General features: G+C 38.7%; 1 protein-coding gene across 7 annotated transcripts in view; it reads right to left on the bottom strand.

Annotated features, from left to right (window-relative positions):
• The window catches only part of ITSN2 (intersectin 2), an 81,781-nt gene that overhangs the window by 16,885 nt on the left and 44,831 nt on the right, over positions 1–20,065 (bottom strand). For 5 of the 7 annotated variants that reach the window (XM_032104026.1, XM_032104024.1, XM_032104027.1 and 2 more), the window contains exons 13-29: positions 19,854–20,003; positions 19,496–19,636; positions 18,564–18,651; positions 17,787–17,926; positions 16,815–16,895; positions 14,924–15,060; positions 13,337–13,782; positions 12,027–12,148; positions 10,078–10,253; positions 9,593–9,737; positions 8,978–9,183; positions 8,084–8,148; positions 7,260–7,426; positions 6,923–6,968; positions 6,615–6,736; positions 5,710–5,806; positions 4,702–4,893 (exon numbers count right to left, since the gene is read on the bottom strand). In XM_032104026.1, coding sequence (XP_031959917.1) covers positions 4,702–4,893; positions 5,710–5,806; positions 6,615–6,736; positions 6,923–6,968; positions 7,260–7,426; positions 8,084–8,148; positions 8,978–9,183; positions 9,593–9,737; positions 10,078–10,253; positions 12,027–12,148; positions 13,337–13,782; positions 14,924–15,060; positions 16,815–16,895; positions 17,787–17,926; positions 18,564–18,651; positions 19,496–19,636; positions 19,854–20,003 — 2,521 coding nt within the window. The remainder of the gene's footprint in view (positions 1–4,701; positions 4,894–5,709; positions 5,807–6,614; positions 6,737–6,922; positions 6,969–7,259; positions 7,427–8,083; positions 8,149–8,977; positions 9,184–9,592; positions 9,738–10,077; positions 10,254–12,026; positions 12,149–13,336; positions 13,783–14,923; positions 15,061–16,814; positions 16,896–17,786; positions 17,927–18,563; positions 18,652–19,495; positions 19,637–19,853; positions 20,004–20,065) is intronic. The other 2 variants (XM_032104028.1, XM_032104029.1) reach the window with 1 other exon arrangement.

The raw sequence follows: 20,065 nt of genomic DNA, 5'->3' as shown, positions 1-20,065 counted from the left end.
ACATTCAACTTTCTGAAAACAGACATCACAAGCTTCCACCCTTGCAGTTTCATATTTATAAACACACAGATTTAAGAACTCATGACCAGCCATCACTGACTCTGGAAACCCCTGCAGCTCATTCATTTGAAGAAAAAGTTTCTTCCCAAGGAAAACTTCTGTCATGTGGACTCAACACAAGGTCAAGCCCTAAGGGTTTTTTTAAAGGCAATGGCAGAATTCCCTGATATTTCAACAAAACCAGAATTGTTCCTGAGAAACTTCTAATAGGACATTAGAAAATCAGATAAAAACTAAACTTGTAAAGAAAAATCTTATTGGAATTTATTCATATCAGCACATAAAAATTAACCTGTTCAATTCTGTTTGAACCGGACAGAAATTAATACCTTGCCTCTAGTCTTACGTGTCCGTGGAAAAGATGTACCACATCCCTCAGAATCCAAGGGCTACATGGTCTGAAGAGGGACACACCTTGTGGACAATCCAGAGACTATTCCAGACCTCAGGATTACAACCTGGAAGTGTTATCAAGCCTGACTGACATTCACCAAATAGTTTTAGAAATACAAAGTCACTATGTCACTATGAACTAAGGGATTGATTTCATATTTGATCTTTGGTAAAAGAGGTAAAATTCTGGAGCTGTTGAGTAAAATCTTAGAATAAATCATGATACTTTGACACACAAAGATTAAATGTGGAACTGCAACAGGCAACACCTCAAAGCCACTACTACCATGAACTGTTACTCCACAAAGAGAAGTTACATGGCAAGAACTAGAGAACTTCAAAATGTATTGTCCATACACAGACACAGAAATGCACTGGCCACGAGCATGTCAGTTCAGAAGTTTTTTCACTATAAACACCCCAGAAAGTGAGTTGGCTTCACCCACCAGACAGTGTGAACAGGAGTTACTAAAGATCTTTTGAGCATGGAAATAAACTTCTGGAAATACAGATCCTTGTTGCAGGACTTGCCTTCTGTCTCCAACATGTCACATCTACAAGTAAGGTTTGGGGAAGACAAAAATGAGGTAGCTGTAGAGATATTACTACAGACAACAACCTGGAGCTCAGACTTGAGCACCTGAAGGAGTAACTCTGGTGTGTGAGGAACTGCAGCAGTGCAGTTAGGGAAAGCAAAAAGAGTGGACAGAAAACAGTCAATACATGTACATTAGAGTAGAAAGAACTGGCACAACATTCAGCTCGCGAGTCTCACAGAGATGAGACACCTCAGGATGAGCCAGAAGCCTCTCTGCACACTGAGCACAGGTGTGTCCACCTGGCTGAGCTGTCCAACCCTCAGCAAGAACATCTCTGAGGGATGAACTGATCTCTAACACTAAAAGACATCCAGCAACCAAGTGTGAAGACACAGCTGGAGCAGCTGTTTTCTCTCCTTACCTTTCCCTCCTGCCTACCCCACCTTTAACATCCCTTGGGAAGAATGGGAAGACAACCTGGTAGATGTGTTCTTGTCAGAACCTTGTGTGCCTGACCCTTAAGCAATGATTGAGATTTACCTGAAGGGAGAAAATCACAACTAAAGAGAATAAAAGGACAAGGCTCACACTGGTCCCATGGATAACAAACTTTAAAAGGTATCTCACTGAAAAAGCCAACAAATAATAAGAGAACAAGTTTCCAAGTGCAAAGCAGATGAAGACTGGCCAAAACAACAAAATTATCTCCAGAACAGGCCAGTGGGAAGAACTGTGAAGTGGTAACTGCACCATGCCCACCCCCCTTACACACGCCTTGGAAAGAATGGGAAGAGATGCTGGCGCTAGACAGGTACTGGCAACACACAAGATCTGATCCTGAATGGTTGTGCAAGCACTTGAAGAACAGAAGACTGATTCTTTATTTTAAATCTATATTTTGAAGCCTCCTGAGTATCATATTTATTATTTATGACTACTTTTGTGCAAACATTAGAAAAAGGGCTATTAAAATGTCACTAAAACAGGAGCAAGTCTAACCACCACCACAGTCCCCAGGAGCACGACTCAGATGTTCTGTGTTCTGCAATCACTGCATGTTTAAGAGACAAACACTCAAACCTACAACACCCTGAAGTCATTTTGCTTTTCTTTTTCTTTCCCTGCAGGGGTCCTATGCCAGGATGTGCAGCTACCCCAAGACAGAAAGTGATCTTTTTTTGCTCCCAGAGTTATGTCAGCAACTTAAGAGAAGGGACATCTCACTGACCCCAGTTCCTTCTTTGCTAGGGGAGGTTGCCATTACAGCTGTAACTAGTGATTCCCAGAAAAGACTTTGGATACAAGTGTGTTTAAATTTGAGGGAAAACAAGAATTTTCCTAAGCCACAAACCTATTTCAGTAAACCAAATCTATCTTTCCAATGTCATTATACTTGATCTAGAAAAAACAGTGGGGAAAGCTGCTATTATTCAACAGAGGCATTATAATACTCAGATCAGCAGTTCTTTAAAATGCAACAATGCATTTTTAAAATTACATTCTGTCATATGTCAAAGCTGTTCTGTAGAGGGCCACATCAACATTCCTGTGGGACAATTCCTTAGTGATTTCTCAAGAATACTCAAGATAGTTTTGTACTGTGTTTAATCAAGAGCCGAAAATATTGTAAGGAAACTCAAGGAAGTTTGAAAGTTAATTCAGGACATATTTAAACATTCCTCTGGTTACAGAAAAGGGAAAGAGCAGTGGCTTACTGCTGACCCAACTGACCAGCAACAGCAGCCCAGCTGAAATCTGGGAAATTGTATTTGCACAGTGCTGTGCTGGAGCTACTGAGCTGTGCTGGGTTTGTGCAGGCTTTGGGCTTGAGGCAGGATTTTTCCTTAAGTTTCCAAATTCACATGTTTTAATAGCACAACAGAGTGGCAAAGCCCAGCACAAAACTGGTGTATAACTTTGCCTACTTGAAATACTCAGAGAATTTTTTTTAAAAGATAGAAAATTCAACATACTCTTCATTCACCAGTAGGTGGATTTTGTAGATCTGCTTCATAGAGTAGTTCTTAGACAAAAGTTTAATGGCCAGGTACAGATGACCTGGTGCACATCTGCTCACTTGATTAACCTTTGTCAAAAGCCAGTTTGATGTGGATGGAAATACTCTTATTCCACATCACTGAAATCTGAGAGAAAGCCTAATGATGTATCAGCATACAATGAGAAAAACTTACTCATCATCCAGAAAGTTTCCAATTACCATGTGGCCTTAGCATGGCTTTTGCTGAAAATCAGTGGTTTATATGATCACCTTGCACTTGTCACATTCAACCACATAACTTGAAATGGCAACACACCTGGTGTGACAAGCTGTTACCTGTATCATTTTTGAAAATTCCTAAGTTTTAATACCCAGCCAGAATCTTAATTTTACAGCCCATCTGGTGTAGTCAATACTGTTTCTTCAAAAGTGCGACTTGAAAACAAATGAAACCTTTCAAAGGACCATTTTAATTATTTAGCTATGGCTAAATTCAATCTAAATGCAGATGTTTTTGACATCTCAACCATATTGGCCAGAGGCATTAAAAAAAAAAAAAAAAAAAGAAGCCAGAACAACGTGTTACCAAAAACGTGAGCTCAGAAGTAATTTGGCTAAAAAGAAAACCTCAAGAATGGTGCACACTCTCTTTCGCCCAGGAACCATAAAAAGCTACCCAGGGAAAATACTTTAACTTTCCAACTCAAGCTGTACCTTCATTATGAGTTTGTGAATTTTTCTGTAAGAACACGACTATGTTGATCAAATCTTAAGTACAAACTGATCCTACAGAGTAGCTATAGGCTAGTAAGAGTGAGGCTCAGCCAGGCTTCCAGATGGGTGTCTTTATCCCAAAAGAACTCCAAACGATGCCTAGAGAAAACCAGAAAGCGAAGGAACAAGGCCTGTTGTGTCAAAGGAGCAACTCTGGCATCATGGTATATTCCCAAACCCACTGGGCTGATGTAGAAGTTGGCTTAATCACAGGATAAAAAACTGAGGGATAAATTTCTCTGGGAGAAGGATTTTCTCTGGGGACAGGGGCCAAAAACCAGGGTGTGTGTGTAAGGGACACCAGAAACCTTTACTGTGTTCATGTGCAAAAGGCAGAGAAGATGGTGACTGTCAGGTGTATAGTTTAGCATTCAGTTCTCAGCCTGCTGCTGGTAACTTCCACCTCAACCTCTCTCCTGATATACATCTTGTTTCTTAGGATTGGATGACAGCTGGAATGCTGGGAGCCAGGACAAGTATATTTAGAACAGACAACCTGATAAGGCCAAAACCTTTTTCCTGTCCTTTTTATGGGTATTTTTACTTAACTGATAAGCATGTTAAAATTAATACAGCAGACGCTTTTCCTTATTTTCTGAAACTCAAGCAAGTCCTATAATTGCAGCGTGTCTGCACTGCTTCCCAGTCCATGTTAGTTATCAGCATCTTATTGGAAGGAGAACTCCTACCAAATCCAGTATTTTTAGCTCACCCTACAGCACTCTTGCTGTCCCACATTGGCTGGTTGGCAATGTGCTGGTTGTTTGTAAGTTGACTAGAAAAGGATTCAAAGTACCTTGTACTATAATAAAGTATTTCAAGAACTAATCAATTCAGCTGATGCCTGGAACTCCAAATTCCAAGCACAAAGCAGAAGAACAGCAATGCACCTTTGAAATGAAGCAACAAAATTAATCAAAAATAGAGGTTGCTTACACTGCTGACTTGGATCAGAATCTGTGGTCATCTTCACATAGTTTGAGGGGAAGAGACCTGTCACACCATTGATTTCTCCTTGCCACCAGTCAGCATCATCTTTGTTCAGCACATTAATCAGCTGCCCCTTGGAGAAACTGAGCTCGTCCTCGTTGTTCGCCGTGTAATCATACATGGCTATCACTTGACACACTGTGAAGGAAAAAAAAGAGTAGAATGGAGTTATACAAGTATCAAAACTGTTTTCTTAGTGTTTTACAAAACCACAGGAAAGAAACAACCATTTCACATGCACTGTTGCATAAGAAAAATGTCACATGATTTTATCTTGATAGAGAATTGTCTTCCCATTTCTTTTACTTTTTTAAAATCGAGCCAGCCAGTAATTCTTCTTTCCACTATACATATCTGTGAACTTTTATAATGAATGGACTGCATCTATTGGCCTTCTAAACACTTCAAAATATAATCAAGTATGCTTCTGTATTTTACTGGCTGAAAAGAGAGTGAGCTTGATTATCTTATTGCAGACACTTGTGGGGAAAATGTGGCAGAGGAAGAGGAAATGCACGTTAGCTAATCATGGGCTGCTGCTTTAGTCACAGGGAAGTTTTGTCCAGTAAAATCCAGGAAATTGTTGTATAAGCAACTCATAGCTGTGCATAATTTAAGCATGCAGAAGCAAAAAATCTCCTTTTCTGTGAAATAACCTCATTTGTACCCAAACATTCAAATGGAAAAACCTAGAAATAACCTGAAAATTTGCTTAGTCTCCCTCTTTGTAAGGAGCAGTGCACATAATTCCACGTGGTTTGCCAATGTTTGCTAGCTCTCTCTAAGATTTTTGCTAGCACTTGGAAACATGGAATTTCCAGATGAGAGGAGTGTGACTCTTTGGGGCAAAATTAAAAAGCCATAAAAGATAGATGCTGACCCTCACAGATACATGAACAGCTGAAATAGGTACATTAAATATTCTAAATGAAATGCAAAGGCCTTTTTTTTCACCTGAGGGAGCAGCTGATGTGGTTCTTTCACTGCTCGGACCCAGAAGCTTCACATGGCTGGCAGGGAACCATCCCTTCTGTCTCTTTTTCCCTCTTGCCTGCAAATATTTACAATGGTTATTACACAATTGAAAAACTAAATGGTCTGTAGACTGGAAAAAATGCAACAAATATGTCACAGAGTTTTGCCAACAAAAGACAAGAAGTCAGGATTCCAAACACCTGCTAAGTGAATTTCAAAAGATAAAAAAATCTGACTAAAGGATAAAACAATCCAACTGAAATAAAGCTGTACCCTAACATGTTCTGGCAAACAGGTTCATCCAAAATTTTTAAGTGAGATTCAGAGTACATCAGTTGTAGGGCTGAAAATTTGTTCTATGAATATTCCACCTATGCATCATAGCCAGAGCCTCTAATGAGGTTAAGGGTATTTTACAGCACATTCTTCTTAAATCTAAGCAGGGAAAGTAGAAAAGTGGGAACAGCCACCTTTGCATTAAACAAGCTTCCAACTCCAGCTTCCAAACCCATCTGTTCTTTCATTAGAATAACTTTACAGTTATGTTTCACCAATTAAATCCTAACCAATTAAGTAACTGTCACTTGTCTCTTCCTCCTCCCATGCACATGTTAATTGACAGTTTTACTATTTTATGTGACCAAGAAAATCCACTCCTCAAAAACCATAAAACCCCCAGCAACCCAAGCTTTAAAAAAACCAACCAACCAATCAAACAAAAAAAATCCACCACACAACTTTTTTCCCCTTTGGTTTATACAAGATGAAAATAACTTTCTGGCCAGCTTTTATGTAACTTTATACTCAGTTGTTTTTTTGAATTAAACCCGAGAGCACCTCCTTGCCATTCATGAAGTCACAATTATTTCTCCTTGAATCACTACCTGCAATTCTCCTTGCCACCATCCACTGGCATTTTTCTTCAGAATAAGTATCAGCTGTCCTGGAGCGAGACTGAGCTGTTCAGTTCCTGATGCAGTGTAGGCAGTAGTAACCTGAGCAATTTCTGGAAAGAAAACAGTAATTGCATTTGTTATTTTTTCACTGCAGTTAAGAGCTGGATGCACATATATATCCTGGTACATGACTTGCAGCTAAGAACATCAGCCACCATTAAACACTGCTATGAACCTAAATGCTCAGAGTTACTTAAAAAACAGCCTTAACATTTAAAAAGTTATCACATACTTACCGGGTTTCTTATTTATTGTTCCAGTTTTGCCAGCATAGCTAGAAGCCTACAATGACACAACAACAGCCACCTTTAATGTGCAATAAAAACTAGTGCAGTTTACACTAAAACACATGGAGATTTTAACTTTAAACCCATATTTAACAAAACACCATCCTGTACAGAGAGAGAGGCAGTGTGACACTGGCTACAGCTCTGATTTAGCACTCAAGCTACTACTGATTTTCTTTTCTGTCAAGCACATTAACCTCTGCTCAAAATCACTGTCTAAGAGCTGGGTGCAAACAGAATAAAACTGAGAGAAAATATCGTGTTAATTGTCAGAATAGGAACTCACATCTGGATCTTTTGGTCTGACGTAGTTGGAGGGGAAAATTCCAGTTCTGTTATCAATGCTCCCAGTCCACCATTCCCCTTCCTTCTGGGTCACCAGGATCTCCTCACCTTCTGTGAACGTCAAGTCACCGGGCTCAGAGCTTGAGTATGAATAGAGTGCAACGTACTCTGTGTAAAGAGCACACAGAGCAGGGAACAGCTTCAGATGGGGATAAAGGAACATCAGATGCAGATAAAGGGGGATCAGCATTCACCAGTGTGTTCATAACAGGGATCAGAATAGTATGTTCATAACAGGGACCATACCTTCACATGTCTATGAACAGACCTGTCTACCTACTTGACTGTAATCCCATTTACTCTTACAGGTACAGAACTTTGTAGTGGAAAAACACAGGTGAAATTAAAGTATAATCGGGGAAGCATGGAGATACAATAGAAATTTTTCTCCAGTAATCTTTGTTTTCCTTACTCCTTGCTGAATATAAGAGAATGATCCATCCTCAGGAGATTAAAAATCCCTTTTCATGTCTTTACAGAGCAGCACAACACAGCAGAGAACAGCACGAAGAGAACTCTGCTTTATGGGTTATCAGAAATATATTCATGCTCAAGCAAAAGTCTTAAAATACCCCAGGCCTGAATTACTTATAACCTTATGTTCCTGTTTTAGAACTCTTGTATCAACAGCTGAACATTTGGACTGTGTCTTTTGGACAAGCACTCGAAGTGCTGCTCAGAAACTCCTCACAAATAAAGTATATTTACGTGTCATTAAGCAGAACCAGACTGTAGCATTAGTTGGCATTTTTCATCCTGTCTTACCCTCTCCTGCTGTGTAACTCTGGGTATTAGGCCTTTTGTTTACAGCTGCATAAATAGCTTCTGGTCTGCAGAAAGAAGAAAAAAAACAAGGTTTCTATAACCAAGAGGTTGTTCAAGAACAAATCTCTCACTTCACATGAGACTAAGATCACTTTGGTTATGCTGGAGCTGTATTGACTCTGAATTAACTGCAAAGACTTCCCTGACTATCAAACAGTGCCAGATACTACTGATATTTAATATATTTATGGCATTCAAGAGCACGCCACTTAAAAAAAAAAAATCACATGATAAAAGGCAAGAGATACATTCACAAATTATGTTATCCAGAAGAAGTAAAGATTTTGACTAAATTCTCTTATTCTACAGAATTTCTTAGAACTTTTAGCAGAATGCATGAACAGAACAATTCATCCACAATGATGCAGCCACCCCAGCAGGAACCAGACTTTGGGTTGTTACGTGAACAGTTACCCTGGAGGATTAGAACAGACATAATGATCTTTTCAAGTGAAGAAAAACATTCTACTTCTGTCAGATGTGCAGAGTTCACAATTAGTTCTGGGTCACTTAAAAGTTGGCACCTTTAGAGGCAGAATGCAACTGCACTGCAAGAGAGGGGACTTAGTAATGAACAAAAAGCCTGGCCCTTGATGAATAATCAAACACCACTGATGTTTCACAGCACTCAGCCTTAGCAAGACTGTCTATAACTACACAGCAGTGAGCCCAACATTACTTGGCCTGCCAGAATGAAATAATAAAAACCTAAAATGACACAGTGTAAATTGTAAATGGCATTTATATTCTGCACACTAAAGCACTGCAAGAATTTTGCACTCTAAACCACCTTTTTTTGCAAACAGCTGAATAAACAACAAAAGTCACACTTACTCCTCTTTCTTGGTTTCACTCCCAGGTAAGAGCTTGACATAGGACTTTGGAAACCAACCCCTTCCTCCATGTACCTCTCCGAACCACCAGTTCTCCTGCTGCTCCAGGACAGTGATGATGTCATTCTTTGAAAAATTCAAGTGGTTATCTTTTTTTGCAGTCCAAGAGCAAAGTGCTTGTGCTTTTAGGTTATCTATAGGCTGCCCCTGTAAGACAGAAGTGATGTTGGTTGACCACACTGCCCCAAACTGGTCTAACTGTTAAAAACAAACACTGGTGTAAGCAACTTCATTCCTAAGCAATGGCTGAATTACTTTGTTTACGTTAATACATGCACGCAACTCAGTTTCTTATTTGTTAGAATTAACTTCTGTGTCTAATTATAGATGAAAATTATTTTAGAATTATGAAAGATGAGTCTTCTTGCACAGTGTTCCCTGGAAATATATGGAATTATATCAATGGACACTAGAGTGGAACAATTAGATGAGCATCTTTATCCTCCAGCCTGTTTAGTGCACCCCAGCATTAGCAAAGTTGTGTGGTGTTCTGGTTTTTCTTTAAATTATTTTCATTAACATGAATCTGAAATACAGCAAATTCTGCACAAGGTACCTGTCCATGAATGGGTGAAACAGATCCAGGGGACACAGTGCGAGTAAAAGCTGATTTCTGCTGCCAGGCTGTGTTAACATTCAGGCTGGAAAAGGGGATGTTTTGGTAATCAGATTCTTCTGCAGATTTACTTGGTGAAAGTGGTCTGCAAGTTGAACACAAGGCATATTTATCAAATTATAACTTTCATTTAGAAAGTACCTCAAACAGAGAATTTTTTTAAAACATCTATAAAACTGATATTCTATACAGTGCAAAGTACACTATCAAATACTTAAAATTTCCATTTTTCTTTTTCTTTTTAAAGAAGGATTTAAAATTAAAATTTAAAATTAAAATTAAAATTTTTCTTTATAAAGAAGGTTCTTCAATAAGTTTTCTGCCTTTATATTTTAAAAACAAACACCAAGCGAAACTATACGGCACATTATGTGCTAGCTAAATTTAGAAAAAGCAATTTAAACACAAACATAACAAAAACTCACTCTGAAGCAGCTGAGGTAGTAGATAAAGATACTGTAGGAGGAAGTAAGGCTTTCTTGGGAGATAAAGCTTTTTCTCCTTCTGGTATTTTTTCTACATAATTGCACGGAAACCAACCAAAATGTCCTTGAAAACTCCCATAAAGCCAACCAGGCTCTCCCACAGTTTTTTCATCAACCTATGGAGAGGAGGAGAAATACAAAGGAAACAGAATTAGCAGCGTGAAGCAAGCAGGGAGCCTGGTGTGTCAGCACCTGCTGGCTCTCTGACCTGGACAGGGGGCAGTGCCCACACCAGGATCAGCATTTTCACTCTGCCCTGGCAGCACTCAGCTGGTTTTGCCCTGTGATGATGCAGCTGCACTGGTTCCAGACACAGGTACAGACAGACCTCAGGGACCCTGGACTCCTTCAAACAGGCCCCAGACATGCACATGGGGACCATGCAGTGCATCTGAGCCATGCTGTCCTGCCAAAAATGACAGTGCATTGTGCTGGATTCTGCTGAATGTGCAGCCAAGAGGCAGGGGCTGGTGAGCCCAGCAGAGCAGGAAACAACTGCTGCTGTTCTGCTCACAGATATAATTAACTCTGTCAGCTGACTGCATCCAAAACACGTCCAAAAATTCTGTTATTTACTAAATGATTAAGTATAGAGCATCCTTAAACATTCGCAGCAATACTGAAGCTTCCATTATGCTGCAAATTAGCCAGTTAGTGAAAATTGGCTAAAAATTAGCAGCCCATCAAATACTATCAGCTAGTTAGCTTAGCTGGGGTTTGGGGTGTAAGAGGAGGAGGAGGTGGCAGCTGTTAGCCTATTTCTGAAATCAGTTATCAGCATTTAAATGATACAATTATAGCTGAGAAAGAAGTCAAAGCAAAACCTACTTCTCTTGTTCCCTCTTCCATGGTTCATTGGTATGAAAATGCAAATAAATGCTTTAACACTGTCAAACTGAAAGCTAATTTAGTCAAGTGTTTTAATATTTTGTACCACATTGCTTTATAAATTCTCCCTTATCACCTACTTGTATCACTTACTGTCTGAATGAGGAGGAACCATACATACTTAGACATTAGAAACTGTATTACCACGGTTGTAAATCAGTTTTCACACATTCACCTGCAGGCAAAGACTTCCAAACAAGTGCTAATAACTAATATACATGAAATAACACAAATTTCAACTGAGATGCCACAAGGCATTTCCAATCTTATGGTCCTGCCGTAATATTATAGACAGCAAATTCAGCTGAATTCACAAAAGTTCTACAACGAACGGACACAGAATAAATTACTCTAAGTGTCTGCCTGAGCGAGGATTGATAAAAGAGCAGTCAGAAAGAGAATCACACATTCAGAGGATGGTTTGGGTTAAAAGGGATCTCAAAGATCACCTGGTTCCACTCCCTCTGCCAGGGGCAGGGACGCCTTCCACTAAATCAGGTTGCTCAGAGAGGCAGAAATCTGTGTTAGGAATTCACTGGAAAACAGTATTAAGATTCAAAAGAACCTTTCACATCTACTTGTTAAATAACTAATTTGATTTTAATTCAAATGTCATTAATTAATAATTCATTTTTCTATTTACTATGCTCGTATTTCAAGCAAACACTTAGAAGCCAACTTGTACATGTACCATGAACTGCAACAACTACATCATTTCTGATCTACTAATTTTAGAAAGTTTATGTTTAGCATTAACTGTTCTTACTTTTAAAGATGTTTTCAACATATCTAGGATGTGTAAAATTCAGAGAAATATTTTGGCTGAACTAATCCTAATTTCACCTGTTTAAAAAAAAAATTTAAAGCAGCAATCCAATTTAATTTTTCAGTAAACCTTTAAATATATCAATGCAATGCTTTTGACCCTTAAAACTTTTTGCATCTCAAGGCTAGAGAAAAGCGTTAATTTTTGCAAGTTAAATGTGAAGGGCAACTCTTACCTGAATTACATCTCCAGTATTAAAGCTCATCTCATCGTGGTTCCTTGCCTCAAATGGATACAAAGCTCTGTAATTTACCAAGGCAATGGAATTCCTCGACTCTGCAGCACCAACTGCATTGCCTGGAAGGTAAGAAACGCAGTTATCACTCTGACACAGCTGAGAGACAAGCACTCAGCTGGAGCCCCATCATTCTAAGCAATGGGTAGGAATATCTGTTCTTGCCCCAGATACTGAGCAGGTCATCAGAGGAGATCACCAGGGCAGCAGTTTAACATGGCAATCATGGAAATGTAAAAATGCATTGTTTTCTGCAGTGAAAACATCACAGAAACATAGAAGAGGTTTGGTTGGAAGGGACCTTGATGGTTCTAGTTCCAACTCCCCACCATAAGCAGGGACACCTTCCGCGAGACATCCTTAAAAATGACATTTTTATCTTCTCCTCTTTCCTTGCCACATTGCTCTGGCTAAGCCAGTGCTTTAATAAAGCCTCATTTACCACCACTATAATGTTCCAAGTTGAGAAGATCCTACTGTTGCAACAATAAGTATTCAGCAGCATGTGTGAAGATTTTATTTAGAAACCTAAAATAGCAAAATATCACGATTTTGATTTTCTTTGCATCTCTGTTCTCCAAGCCAGGGATTGATGCTGCTAACAGGGAATGTTTTACAAGGTTTAGCTGAAGTGTGCAAGTATCTTTCAGCCCTGTTCTAATTTGATCCTTGCTGAGCTCAGTGAGAAAAGTGGCTAATAAAAACTGACAAGAACTAATGAAGGATGAAATCAAACGTGCCTTTAGTGAAAATATTGTTAAAGCACTATTTTTCCAAGTCCCTCAGCTAGAGTTAGGTCTCATCATTCAGTCCTTTGGTTTTTTCATCTGAGGCATTGAGTGATGCAGAAACAAACCACATTTCACTGCTAATAAACTACTTCGCTGAGCATTACCTGCCCATCTCTCATCAATGAGCAAACCCCCTCTATGTTAGCATTCTATTCTAATGAAAGAAAGTGCAAGTCTTATGAAAAACCTAAAATATTAAGTTTCCAGCAACTGCTATTTGTTGACCATGATCAGTCATAGGTCATCAGTCATAGGTGCTGAAAACTGACAGAGGTAACTTACGTTAATAGGATCATTTATAAGTAACAAAAGACATGAAACATTGCTGGTTTGGTTTTTTGTTTAAATTATATCTTAGGCAGTAAGTCTGCCATTGTCTCACATTAATAATTGTACACTTGAAGAGTGAAATAACACTCAGGAAAATAAAAGTCCCAAAATCTAACAGACTGAGGTTACCTTCATTTTTCCAGGGTGGCTTAAGACTTTTGCCCTCTGTTGGTTTCAACAGATCTGCAAACTTTTCATTAATGTTTATTTTAGAAGTGTGTTTCTCCACCGCTTGAGAGTTGGTTGCTTCTTTTATCTTTTTTATCTCCTCATTCTGCTTGCGCCTCTCCTCAGCTTCCTTTGCTATTTGTTCTTGCTTTCTTTTATCTTCTTCCAGTTGCCTCTGCCTTTGTTGTTCCACCTCCCTCAAGATCATAGCTTGTCTATTTTTCTCCTCCTCTGCAAGAAGCTGTTGTTTGTTTTCCCTTTCTCTCATCATGGCAGCTGCTTCTTCAGCTTTCAGCTTTTCTTGAACTTTTTCCTGCATTCGTTCTTCCTCCAGTCGCTTCTTTTTCTCTTCCTCTTCCCTTCGGATATTTTCCTGCCATCGGTTCTCCTTCTCCCGTTTTGCTTTCCTGGAAGAAAGGAATGAGACAGGAACACTGACACAAAAATGAATGAGATTATGTTCCTACAGTAATCAGTGACACTTGTCAGCAAAACTGAGTTTATGACATTGATTGCTCTGCCCTCAGTGTCATCAGCTCTCCCAGAGACCATGTATTAACATGAGTGCCAGTGTATTCCACATAAAGATAACAAATGGATTAAAATTCTTGACTTTTAATCCATCACCTGTGCAGTGCCTTCACAAGCACTTCTGCCCACCAGCATCCTGATGAGCAGGAACTGATCTGATAATTGAACAAGCTGGATTTAAGCTCTCCAGCAAGGCATTATCCAAATCTCCTGACTGGAAACAAGGACTTCCAAACAGATTAATCTCACTCAGGTACATAGATAAAAATAGCCTTTGCATACTGATCTTGGCAGCTTGGTACTTCTGCCTTCAGCAGTTGTAATCTATCCAATGTGCTTATCCCTGCCAGGACCACACTGCAGCAGGCAGGATCTGGAAACCTGACTGTATTCTCTGAAATTATTCAGATGTTATCCTGTGCCTCAGCTGTCTAAAGAAGTCAGAATCCAATTCAACATACTTAATATTTTAGCTGTCAAGAAGAGAGAGGACCTAACCCTTTGGGCCATCTTCTCAGGAGGGACTATGTCTAGATGGTACCTTTTCACCTATTCCCTGTAGGACTTCCACTCCTCTGTTGGGCGTTTTACTGTTTCCAAGCACATGGCAGGATTCAGTAGGAGCTGTGCAGTGATGCTGTTACTCCATCACACAACTGTGTCCAACCAAAAAATTAACAGGCTATCACCACACATATGGCACATGCTTCTCTTAAACAGACTGTCACAAATGTCACAAAACTTCCTCACACTCAGAAAAACACTGTCATGAGCAAAGCCCACGAATCACCCACACTACAAGGTCATTAGCTCTATTTCTTTAGTCAAATCAAATATAAATCATTGAAAATCTCAAAATCAAACCCTCTTACATAAGTGGTACTCCATATAGAATGCTTCCTCTAAGGCAATCAATAGGATGTATTTTTACATTAAAAAATACATCTTGTCTTAGAAGTCATCACAGCATTATTTTGTTTTAAGAACTGCAACACTGATACACTCAGCCATGGTTACCTTGCAGCCTCATCTTCCAGTCGCTTCTTCTGTGCAAGTTCAGCTCTTCTTTTTTGTACCTCTCTTATTTTGTCCTGTTTGATCCTGTGGAGCTGCTCCAAGGCTAATTGCTGTGTGCTGTAACGTTCCCTCAGGTCCTAGGGAGGGAACAATGGAATACATCAAAGGGAACAAAGCCAATCTTTGAGAAAAGCATCCAGGCATCTAATGCTTTTTGAACCAAATTTTAATACAAATGGCCAAAGTAGTACTAAGTTATTAATAGTCCTTGGAGGTCACTGCAAAGAAAGTCAAATCAACAGAAGTATAAAAGGAGATGGCAAGTTTGCAAAGTCAGTGACATAATTTGGGCTTTCAAAGAGCCCTTCCAGTCCTACAGCTGCTGGAAATGCCAAATACGACAGAGGAGAGGGGAAGATACAACATTAACAGATCAAACACAACATTACTGGGGGCATTGAAGGCAGCGAATTGTATTTCAAGTAACTACAAGGAGGCAAATTTCAGCTGAAAGCCAACGCTGTACCATAACCTGAGAATGCATCCTGCAGAAGGGTGCTCACCCTTGATGCTTCCTGAGTGATCAGTCCCATGTTTAAATCAGAAAAACTTCATAAAAATACCTAGCAGGCTTACCCCTGTGGGAAGCCACAGCTTAAAGACATTACCTCTGACTGGAGTTTTCCTGTACTTGTAAACTCTGCAATTTCAGTCTTTTTCTTTTTGAACACATTCATCAATTCCTATTCCACATCCCTCTGAGAACAACCTTTTTATCACAGCAAAAAATCAGCATGAATCTTTGGGAAAATTAAATTTACAGAACAAAAAAATCAACAATAATAGAATTACTGTAGATTGTACTTCACCATGTTGCAAAACACCTCTGGGACACTTCAGTCTTTTTTCTTAGGAATCCTGCTGATATACATTGAGCAATGCAACAGGTAAACCCTTTTTGTATCGGATCTCACAAATACAAATAAAGCAATTAAGAATGAATCATTCCCACTACAATATGCACTTCTACCAATAATCATGTTGCCTAAGCGATATGGTGCAATTTATATGACAAAGGCAAGATAACAAGATTGCTGTGTCACTGAAAGTGTCTGTAGCAACAAACTAAATCAAGCAATTGACTACAATTTTCCCTCAAATATATGAAGAAGGAAAAATATTCCCAGCTGATTTTGCACCGAATTTCAGAAGCACTATGGAAGCAAACTTACATTAGAAAAACTCTCGCATCTTTAAGGACAGAAAAACCCTCATGCAAAGCAAAATGAAAAGCTTGGGTAATTTTGATTTTTTTTTTCCTTCATAAATTATTCTAAAAGTATTTCTGACCTCAGCAGACAAAAGCAGTGTTGAGGAAAGACAGCAAGTAGGTTTTAGTACTGGGTTAATCTGGAGGCTTAACAGCATTGTGTTTGCCATACCATATTCTGCACTCTGATGCTACTTCTAGACTTTTAAACTTGGACAAGAACTCATATACCTGAACCACAGCTTAGGATGTATGGATACAGGTACAGAGCAACAGATGGAAAAGTGGGAGAAGACACTGTTTCCATCTGAGACTTCTTTTTTGGTTCACGTTACCTTAACTAACAAGAAAAATAATTGGGTGAAACAACTTAGAAAACAGTCCATTAAGAAATGAGAAGTAAGCATTTTGCTCTCAATATTATGCAGTTTGGATTTCTAAGCAGGTAAAAAAATGTTAAGTCATTAAGAGGATGTAAAAGCTAGCAGAAAGAAAAACAGCCTATTGGTTTTCTTTTAGGAAAATGTATTTAAGAGAAGTAGTACATCCAAGCAGAAAGGGTAAGCAGAGAAAAACTGCGAAATAATTAAAAACCAAAAAAGCCAAAGATTAGAAAATAACCTTAAGTAAGAGGAAGAGGTTGTTGAGACAGCTTAGCAGAGACAAAAGGCACTGAAGAACAGAATCATCCATATTCTCACACTGCAAGATAAGGTAGATAAAAAGCCAATTAATCTTTGCACTGTATTTTGAAAAACATACTTTAGGGAAGACTGAGCTGTGGGTGCAGCCACTGAACACAGCAAGCCATGCAATAAAGAAGTAACTGAAAATGGCCGTTGCATGAAGCCACTTTTAAAAACAAAATAAATTCCTTACATGTTTACAAACTTTTGTGGCTTTTTTTATTGGAAAGTGCAGAGCCCTCGTGCTGGCCCAGCATCAATCCATTACTTAAGGAAAGTTCCCATCAGTGCCACTTGGAGCAAGCTGGCAGATAAAGTTAAATGGATGTGTGCTATCCTGTGAGAGCTACCCTGTTTTTAGTCAAGCCAAGAGTTGCCTCAGAAACAAAAATTCAGGGCCACTGGTCAACAACTCTTAACTTACAACAAATTAACAAATATTAACAAATAAGTGGCCTACACTTACTTTTAGGATCATACCCAAACCTGCTACCAGATCTTGCACAGTGTACTATGAAACTATGTAGGTCTATCAATTAAAGTCAAGTGTTCAGTACACAATTCAAAAATAGCAGCAAATATGATCTCATACTGTAAGGACAGAATGTACAACGGCCTGAAAAATTTTAATTCTAAATCAAAATGAAGGCAAAAGGTGAGATTGAGCAATAGTTAAGTCATGCAAAGCAATAGTTAGCAAGAGACTCATATTTTAGTACATTAGCAATAGGTTTAAGTGCATTTTCATTGTATTGTTTACTCCAAGACTTTTGGTAATTCTTACTTGACACTGGAAGTTGGGAAAAAGTTTTTGGAAGTCTGGTGAAAGTGGCACCAATCTTTATGACTGGATGAAGAAATAAAATACAGTGCTTACAGCTGTAGGATATTTAGATAACACAAGTACCTTAAGCTGACTGTTAAATTCATCCATTTCAGCAAGTTTAGAAGCAGTTTCCTTCTCAAGGGCATCTAGCTGTTCCTTAAGTCTTTGGCATAATTCTTCCTTTTCTTGGGATGTCTTGTGCACTGAATTGACTCCTGTAACTGCATAAGGAAAGACGAGCGATTTTACACGGGTTTCTGGGGTTTTTTTCAAATTCTTTTCCCAGTTTTTAATCAGTTTGTTATTTCCCTATTATATACACAATCCAAACCTCCTGACTTAGAAAAATTCCTTGATTTACCTTTCTATTCATATACAACAAGAGGAAGAAATGTCCCCAGCACTGAACTGAAGCACACAGGCATTCCACGTTACACATACAGAATAATTTGCAAGTTTGTTTCTTTTTTTTTTATATCAGACCAATTCATACCAAGCTTCTCTATATAAAGACTTCCAGCACAATTTGAAGTAAAGACCAGTGTAAACATTACATAAATGAACTCCCTTGAGTTTACGCTACCAAAAAAAAGGACAAATTGTAGTAATATCTGGGAGCTACACAGTCTGTATAAATAAAGTTTTAAGCAAAATCTGTGCTTTCTTGCCAAAATATGTTTGTTTGCCCCTTATCTGGAACATGAAGGAGATAATGGAAGGCAGATGAGACAATGGCTCTAGCTGGAAAGATGTAGAAGTGAAGGTGTTATTAACACCTCTGTACCCTTTCAGCCTTGATTACGAGGGATGAGAAATCAGCAAAGCAATCAAGAACAGAACTCATGTGCAGGCACTTACTCTGAGTGTTGTCAAGTTGAGCATTTTTTATCCTTTCACTTAACAACTGCTTTTCAGGAACTAAATAAATCAGTTTATTCTGATAATCCTGTAGATGTTGAAGAGAACGTAACAAATTTTAAATATTGTTTATGAATCATTAAGTAAAACTTGGTAAATTTTCGAACATAATTTCAGCTCATGTTAATGAAACAGGATGCAAGTGATCATAAATAACTGGTTACTTCATAACATAACAAGTTACTACATAACTGGATAAAAAAATACTACTTCTGTACTCTTAATAGAAATAATATTACGATTGAAAGCTTTGACTCCAAACCATTAACACAGCTGGAAAAATATTTAACAAACATGCTAAAAGTGTAAATATTATCACAAGGCCATTTAAGGTGACTGCCACAAGCCTAACACAAAACAGTAACAACATGATAAGAAGTTTCCCTGATGAACAGAAGCATCACATAAAAACACAGCAGAGGATAATTTATGGTAGTCAACAGATTCAAAATAATTAATGTCTTGTTACTCAAATAGAGAAAAGAAGAAGATAAAAGAGCAGCAAGGTAATTCAACCTAAACACCAACTTGCTCTCAACACAGGACAACATTCCTCATAAAAAATCTGAGTCTGGAGCCATAAAAGAATTCAAAATTAAAGAGGAGTCACCATTATTGGTTCACAAAAGAATAGCTGAGGTTTTCACAGCTGTTCTCGTTCAACTATCAGCTCATTTCAGTACCTATAATTATTTCTTTAACACCACACAAAACTAAAAGCCTCTGCAATGCTGACAGTCTTGCCTATTTCCTCTCTCCACTGCAATCCAACTGACTCCATATTCCTCCCCAGGGGGTTGTATTATCAACAGCATTACGGAAACACAAAATATGGTAAGGGAAAACCACAACCTTAACAGAAAGTTACACACCTCAAGCTGTTGCTGTAGTTGCTTGACTTCCATGATTCCTTGGTCATATTTCCTATCCAAAGCCTCCAGCTCAGTTTTTCGCATTTGCTTTTTGCTACGAATATCCTGCAACCTGCCTGAGATCTGCTGATGTTTGTCAGTCTGGAAAGAAAGCAGAGACAGATTACACCACATATGGCAAAAATCCCTATGCTAAACCTGTGGGCATAATCAGCTCTCTAGAACAACCCAAAATACCTGCTTTAGATTCATCATCCAAAACAGAGTGGAACTCCTAGTGGGCCATTAATGCAGATATTAAGATTTGAATAATTTAAGATACTGTATTTCAGCATGTGTAGTGAAATTCCTGTCTTACCAGGGCTTCTAATTCAAGATTAAGGCTCTTCTTTTTAGAGGTCAGCTTGACAATTTCTTCTTGTTCCCTGTTACGCTGATTAAGAAGCTCTTGGCGACGGATTCTCTCCCATTCCAGTCGTCGCTGGCGCTCAAGCTCCTGCTTAGCTGCCTGAGGAAAAGTTACATTACCTTAAATTACAGTGGAGATGCAGAGCTCAGAGACCATGATTT

Source organism: Corvus moneduloides, chromosome 3 (assembly GCF_009650955.1).
Source record: "Corvus moneduloides isolate bCorMon1 chromosome 3, bCorMon1.pri, whole genome shotgun sequence".
NCBI lineage: Eukaryota > Metazoa > Chordata > Aves > Passeriformes > Corvidae > Corvus > Corvus moneduloides.
Note: the sequence above shows the minus strand (reverse complement) of the source record. Positions and strands in the feature narration are given on the sequence as shown.